The 8,497-nt window shown below is 30.5% G+C and overlaps 1 protein-coding gene across 1 annotated transcript; it reads left to right on the top strand.

The window, feature by feature from the left end:
• The first annotated feature begins 867 nt into the window (after positions 1 to 867).
• LOC149136071 (uncharacterized) lies at positions 868 to 8,177 on the top strand. Its single transcript, XM_089350042.1, has 2 exons — positions 868 to 1,734; positions 7,101 to 8,177. Exon 2 carries the CDS (start codon positions 7,240 to 7,242, stop codon positions 7,765 to 7,767), a length of 528 nt encoding a protein of 175 aa, XP_089206168.1. The 5' UTR covers positions 868 to 1,734; positions 7,101 to 7,239; the 3' UTR covers positions 7,768 to 8,177.
• Positions 8,178 to 8,497: the final 320 nt, after the last annotated feature.

Raw genomic sequence — 8,497 nt, 5'->3', positions numbered from 1 at the left:
ACATGTCTCATATTTGTGGATGTTGTTTGCAGATAATCACACGCTAAGCATGACTTAGGTGAGACATGTGTTTTCGAATCTGTAAATATATCTTATGAAAATTGGTATTTTGAACGCACTCAGAAATATTAGGTAGATCTAATTGCTAGAAGCAAAGCAACTAAAACAATTTTTTGAAAATGTTCCCCAGTGTTATAACTTACATGTCAGTAATGCATCTGAAACTAATATAATGTATCCATTTTCTTTATTTAAGATATTAGAGGACTATTATAAAATAATTGTATTCGTTATTTTGATCGTAAGAATAAATATGAAATATAATGTCCTAGTCGTCTAAGCGTAACTATCAAGTGAAAACACCATAGGAAGTACGTAAAAGAGAAACGTATACTGTTTTAGATAGTTATTTAAAATTACTCTGTACGCATTTTGAATTTTAGGATTTACTGCACTAATTACTTGTGATTGCAATGGTAAATGAAGGCAGGAAAAATTAATTCATTTCCGAATTAATATTGATTTCACTAAATTTTGCTTTCCGTAAAATCAACGGTATCTACGCTGAAATAATAGTATGTAGCATGCATTTACATATATGTATTATTGCAGCAATCATCGTCAAAATCAATTGTTTTAGTCGAACCACGTCTTGTATATCAACAGATATGTCTGGTGTGCACATTGCTGCATATAATCATGCAGTATGTAATAAAATAGCATAAAATAATTTACACATGCATGATATGTTTTTTCGTAATATTGATAGCAATTAGATTAAATGTCGACATGGTTTCGTGATTACGAAATTTGATTTGCAATGATGCTATTCCAAGATCGATGCCACCGCTTTAATATATTTGAAAATAACAATCTGTAAAGTGTTTGGAATTTGAGAATCAGAAATTTCATAGAGCAGAATTTAATCTCTCTTGCTTTCCCCCTGTCTATTTCACCCCCCTTAAATATGTACATATACACATACACACACACATATATTTATACATTGTGCTAGGGTTTCTTTGATCAGCGATTAATTGGGACCAAACAATAAGTTCAACAGAAGCAGTTCATGTGTGTGTGTGTGTGTGTGTGTGTGTGTGTGTGTGTGTGAAATATTCACCATGTTGTTCCGTAAGTGAAATATAATAATGTAAAGTAATTTGATGATCTACTGTTTCTGTTACACTTATCCTTTAGTCACAATGAAACGCTGATTGAGTGGACCCCATAATCAAAGGCATTAGATCTATGACAATTGTTTCATTCTTCTAAATGTAAACAATTAAAATAGTAGAGAATGATTTGGGTATTACTTTTATCAGGTAGTGTAATTACATAGAAGATTCTTTGTTAATACAATACATTCTTTTCTAGATTATATAACAAAAGACATGCAATTTCTTAATCAAGTATAGTGAAGTTTTATTATATCACTTTCTTTAGATACTCTACATTTATCATAGCAATTAGAAAACAAAAATCAATGATATCTTTTTACAAAGGAACACGAAATTGTTCGCTATCACAAAATTAAGAAAGAATATTTTGTACTGACAGGAACATATAGGAAATTGTTATCTCCAATAATGATCCTATTTTTCTTTTAATTTCAGCATTCATGCATACTGGAAATGGTAAAATATGGCCCAAATAGCAAGCACTATTGGATGAGTTGCCATAATTTTGAATGATATGGAAGTTAAACGTGCTGTTCAATACCACAATAAGAGAGTAATGTATTATTTAAACTATTGTACGTGGTTGTTTTGAGGTTTTTCAGTTGGGTTTTACATCCACAATGCACTGGAAATATATACTCCAAAACTATTTCTTTTTACCATACGAGGCTCACCAACCTTTGACCATACAACGCTCATTTGCATATCACGTGTAAAAGTACTCCCAGTCACCGAAATCCAATGAGGGTACCATCTTTTATTACCCTTAAACATTTGTCTTCCAAATTATTCAATTTTACCTCTTCTTTCTATTTTTTTTCATCGGGGATATATCCTTACCATTTAAAGCAGGTTTAAGTTTATTCCAGAAGAGATAGTGCTACAGTTTAACGCAATCCGTTTTAACACGACAGTTTCTGTTTCTTTCTCTGTCTCATATATCCCCGCAGTGTGTTTTCACTCTCGACAAATCTGATGAAAGCATCCGTGCTTCCCACAAGATCTTCCCATCAAATGTAGTGCTTATGTCTCATTGCTGCAATGCAATGTCTCTAAATGTCTTTATTTTCTACTAAGGAAATCGTATAATTTGATAATATGATTTATTTCCTTATATTGAAATTTAGACATTTATTTATTGTAATATTCGTAAAGTGTACATGGTTACTCTACTTGCTGGAAATACGGGCAAAACCCTCCCACTTATGTGAATCCAAAATTCATAAAAGCTAAAGGACAGATTTTACAATGCCGGTTAATGTTTTTAAGAAATTTAAATGCTTACGGATGAAATCCATTTGTTCGTAGAAACTCTCGAGAGAAGATTCCCATGTGAAGTAACGGAAGGTTGCACGTCCAGTAGATAATATATAGAGTAAGCTTAAAGAGGAATAAGGGTCTAAATTAGAGAAGTTTGTTATTGATGGGCATATAATACCATTTATGAGAAGATGAGAAATGTGGATATTCATCGACATTCCATACAAACATTTTAGAGATCGTGAGGTACTCAGAGGAGAAATGGAACGAAGGGTATAGAGAGAAAGAGCTAATGACGGATTGAGGAGTTGGAGAAAATCGAAACTGAATACATGTGAAAAATGGGGATTTCAGTCTTTTTCTGTTGAAATCTAAATTAATATAGAGAAAAAAACATGTCAAATCTTTTCACTGAATTTTGGCATTTTCTGCTCATGGAATTTCTCAAAACGAAACAAAACGTATTTACTTTAGAGTATATCAAATTATTCATATTATAATATATCAAACTATTTAAACGTGCTAAGTAGAATGCGCTTACCGAGTAAATGCTGTTTCATTTTACTAATTCTTTCTCTCAAAACAATAAGATAAAGATTATGCTTGTAAATTACATTAGCATTACATTTGTCTTAATAATTGTCAGATACCTTGCGAATTTAGAGCAGTCAATTCAATTCATCAAGCAATAGAATGTCCAAAGTGTGAACGGTGGAGGCCCAATTACTCCCACATATGCACATGTGTGTATATATGTGTGCATATATAAATGTGTGTGCGCACGCGCGTAAATATGTCTTCTTCACAAATTCTGAAATCCAACAAAATTTAAAAGAACACGAAACACTGCGTTCGTGTGATACTTATAAATTACTTTACCTCCATGAATAACCCCAGCCTTACCACATGAACCCCGAATAAGCATACAGATTATCGACTAAAAATGGTCCAGTAGACTAACAAATTTAGAGAAAAAGGCTAAAAATTCACACTGAGTTCAAATTTTAATTGCATTCAACAAAGGTTTCGTTCGAAATAAGCATCATTAAATTATAACTTCAGATACTAAATTAATTAATTTAAATTCAATACGAAGCGATACTTAGCCAAATCATCGGTAGGACTACGACTGTCAGGAACTGTTACATATGTTAATACAAGTATTTATATTAATTGACTAGCCGTAGTCTGTAAAAAAACAAGTGGATAATCATGGATGGTTTGCCGTGTTCATTGTACTAATTGACGAGATATATATAAATGCGAACTGTATATATATATATATATATATATATATATATATATATATATATATATATATGTGTGTGTGTGTGTATATATATATATATATATATATATATATATATATATATATATATATATATATATATATGTATATATATATATATGTGTGTGTGTGTGTGTGTGTGTATGTGTGTGTATATATATATAAATATATGTATATATACATATATATATATACATACATATATATATATACATACATATATATACATATACATATATATATATATATATATCTATATATATATATATATATATATATATATATATATATATATATATATACATACATATATATATATATATATATATATATATATATATATATATACATATATATAATATATGTATATATATAATTATGTATGTATATGTATGTATATATATATATATGCATATATGTATGTATATACATGAATATATATATATATACACACACACACATATATATATATATATATATATATATATATATATATATATGTATTATACATAAATATTATACACACACATACATATATAACATATACTCTATACTTAAGGAAACACACATATATGCACAATGGTATGTAATAATATATGTGTGCGCGTTGAGGATATGTGCGTGTTAATACTTTTATGTAACAGAGAGCGAGGATAAACAAGTAAACACACAAAAGGATAACGATTAATGTTGTTTCTTTAAACATCTATAGAATCTTTTTCCCTAAAGATTATGAAGCGATAGGAAAGATGTTATTTATGGCAACGATGATACTTTTTCTTATTTTATTGTTGGCAATATTGTCATCTTTTACAAAAGTCCTCTTTTCATAGTCTCAGAAATTTCCTTCACTATGAATACTTCCACGCACAACTCACTGTATATGTGTAGATATTAAAGACTATATATGTAGAGATATTACATACAATATACATACATATGTATATATATATATATATATATATATATATATATATATATATATATATATATATATATATATATATATATATATATATATATATATATATATATATATATATATATATATATATATATATATATATATATATATATACACTCATACTCGCTTGTATGTACATATATCCGCACAAAATATTAACACACATGTACACGCGCAAACATCACGCACACACTCAAAAAAATTATATTTGTAGGTCTATAGCTAGTTTATATATATATATATATATATATATATATATATATATATATATAAGCATATTTTTCATGTATTACAATATATATAACATAAGAAAACATTAAAATAGATTGATATTTTCATATATTCTTATGTCACATATATTATACACGCACGTACAAACACAATTTTACCTGCGTATATACGTCTGTATATATATATATATATATATATATATATATATATATGTGTGTGTGTGTGTGTGTGTGTGTGTGTGTGAGTGTGTGCGTGTGTGTGTATCAATCATATGTGTATATGTGTGCGTGTGTAAATGTGTTGTTATGTATGTATCTATATATCTATATATCTGCATATATATATATATGTATATATATATGTGTGCGTGTTTATGTGTGTGTGTGTGTGTGTGCGTGTGAGTGTGTGTGTTTGTATTAGTAGCAGTGCGTATCTAATAGTCATCCTTGTTTTATTGGAGATTTTGTTCATATTTTTATAGGTACGTTTGTGTTTTCATTTTGTCGTTTTGCATTGTTTTTCCCTTTCTTTTTTCTTTTAACCCGAATTGTATTTGCGCAAAATAAAACACACAAAATTTTCAACATCAGACGAAGATCAAAACAAAAGTAAAACAACAAATTGAATAAATACATAAAATAAAGCTTAGAACTTTAGCTTAGCAATGATAATAGAGACAATGAAGGAAATATGAGAGAAAAAAATCAATTAAACATTTAGATGCATTCATATTCAAATTATCCAATTAGCCTTTTTTTCTTCAGATAATACTGTATAGTAAGCAATAAATTTATAGATATTTACATTTCTCCTTTCTCATAAACTAAAATATTTCACAAATCACCGCCCTATACATTCAATATTTTCAAGCTCACTCACTCGAGGTTCATCATCTATCTCTCATTGACTTTCTTTCACCACTTCTCCGTGTCTTTTCTTCTTTTTCCTTCACATATCTTCATTTTCATTTTCTATGAAGGTATAACCCTCGTGTCTTTTATCTTTACAATCGCAGCCGTTTCTTTGAACTATTTCTTTGAATAAAATCTTGCTTTTATTGGAGCAACATATTAGTTATGTGATTGTTTGCGTGTTTATATGCGAATATGTATATATGAGAATCTGTTTAAATGCGAATCTGTATAATAAACACACACATATATATGTGTATGTGCGTCTATGTAAGTATGTATACATAGATATAGTGCTGCATTCATACGAAAATAAACAAAAGTCTAAAACGCACACAAACGTGTCCGTTTAGATCAATATGGATATCTCTGGGTGTAAGGAAATACTTGAGTTTGTATGGACGTTACGAACGTATTTGACCACGAGTTCATATTTGTATGTATATGAATATTTCTTGACTGCTTATGCAAATGTATGTCTATTTGATGTTCAAACTCACGCAATGAGACATAGTGATACACAGTTGTAGAAATTTTAGCTGAAAAAATATGCCGTTACTCTGAGTTTCAGCGCAGTCTTGCGTGCTTTGATAAATTATTTGAAACTAGATAACAATAGCTTCAACTGATTATGAAATTTCAATACATTCGGTTTAATAAATAATATTCTCCTTTCATATCTCCTGAGTATATATTTTTATATACTATTACCTAACCTCCGCCAAAAAAAATCACTCGTATTTTCTGGATTTTTCATTAGATGGATACTTTCTATTAGACTACATTGTAAATGATGAATACGTGCAATCATAACCAAGTCCATAGGAGGAGCTTATTGAGTTATCCACACCATTCTCTGAAATCATATCTTATACTAATCATTTACATATATGTGGGTGTGTGTATGCATGTGTGTGGGTGTATAAGGAAATAAGATGACAAAAGTATAAATGATTGTCTTACAGTTGTTTCTACCATAAGACGAAGCGGACTCTTAATGCCTCAGCGAATTATATATGTAGTGTGCATGTGTGTATAATATCTATCTATCTATCTATATATCTATCTATCTATCTATCTATCTATCTATCTATCTATCTATCTATCTGTCTGTCTATCTACCTATCTACCTATCTCTCTCTCTCTCTCTCTCTCTCTCTATATATATATATATATATATATATATATATATATACAGAGTGTCCCCAAAACATGTATACACAATTTAGCAGCTGTTAACTCATTTGATGTTTTTTTCTTTCCAGATGAAACTCATTGGAATTAGTCGTGGTAGTCAGACTAAGCTTTGAACAAACGAAATTCCTTCTAAAATGTTACTGGAAGTTTGAAAACGCAGGTGAAGTGAAAAAGTAGCTTAGGAGAGAATCTCAAACAGATCTACCAATGCGGCTCACCATCACTCGAATTAGAGAAAAGTTTGAAGTCGAGGGAACTGTTCGGATTTTCCACGAGAAGCATTTCAGAAGACCACGAACATCAACAACCACCACAAAGCAAGGAGTACTGAAAGCGAATCACCAATGTCCAAGAAAACCTGTGAGGCAAGCGAGTCATGAGGTAGGTATTCCAAAATCGTCTGTCCAACGCATTTTGAAGCGTTGTGAATGGAAAAATCACGTTCCAAGATTAGTCCATGCTATTAAAGACATTGATCGAGACCAAAGAATGCAGTATTGCGTGTGGTACTTTGCCCTAAGTCTAGAAGATGCACACTTTTCAACAAAGATTGTGTGGAGTGATGAGGCCACATTCAGCTTAAATGGTTCAATTAACCGCCACAATTTCACCTACTGGGGACCTGAGAATCTGAATGTTATGGTGGAACACCATGTTAATTTACCAGGAGTTACAATGTTGTGTGGCTTATCATCAAGAGGATTAATTGGACCATTCTTTTTTATGCTAATGTGACTAGTCCCGTTTACTTGAACTTGCTGCAACAGTGTGTCATGACAAGCATGACAGAAGACTTTCAAGATGAGCAGTTTTATTTTCATCAAGATGGGGCACACCCACACTATTATGTTAGATCTTTCCTTGATGAGATCCTGCCAACAGATGGATTGGACGAAGGGGTTTGGTTGAATACCCTCCGCGTTCACCAGATCTCACACCACTAAACTCTTTATGGGGATACCTAAAAGACAGAGTCTACGCTATGAAACCTGCAACAATCGTTGTTTTGAGAGCAGCCATTGAACGAGAATACACACAAATACCAAACGAATTGTTTCGTGATATTTGCGATTTCATTGCTTTGCGTTGTTAGCAATGCCTGGACAAGAACAGACGTCAGTTTGAAAACAGGCATTGACAAAACAATAAAATGTCTGACGATTCTATTAAATTTTGAACATGAAATGTATTTTAATAAACACCTACTTTACAATTATTCAAAGAGTGTATACATTTTTTGGACACCCTGTATATAGATAGATAGATAGATAGATAGATAGATAGATAGATAGATAGATAGATAGATAGATAGATAGATAGACAGACAGATAGATAGATATTGTTTGCACGTGTTTTTAGCGCACTTATGTCCTCCTTGCGCGTGCGTTTGATATTTACTACATATATTTATAGCTCTATTTTCAACATTTACGCCCAAATACATTTCATCCCATCTTTACTTACA

Source organism: Octopus bimaculoides, chromosome 4 (genome assembly GCF_046866305.1).
Source record: "Octopus bimaculoides isolate indiv1 chromosome 4, ASM4686630v1, whole genome shotgun sequence".
Classification (NCBI taxonomy): Eukaryota; Metazoa; Mollusca; class Cephalopoda; order Octopoda; family Octopodidae; genus Octopus; species Octopus bimaculoides.
This window is presented reverse-complemented; position numbering and strand designations above follow the sequence as displayed.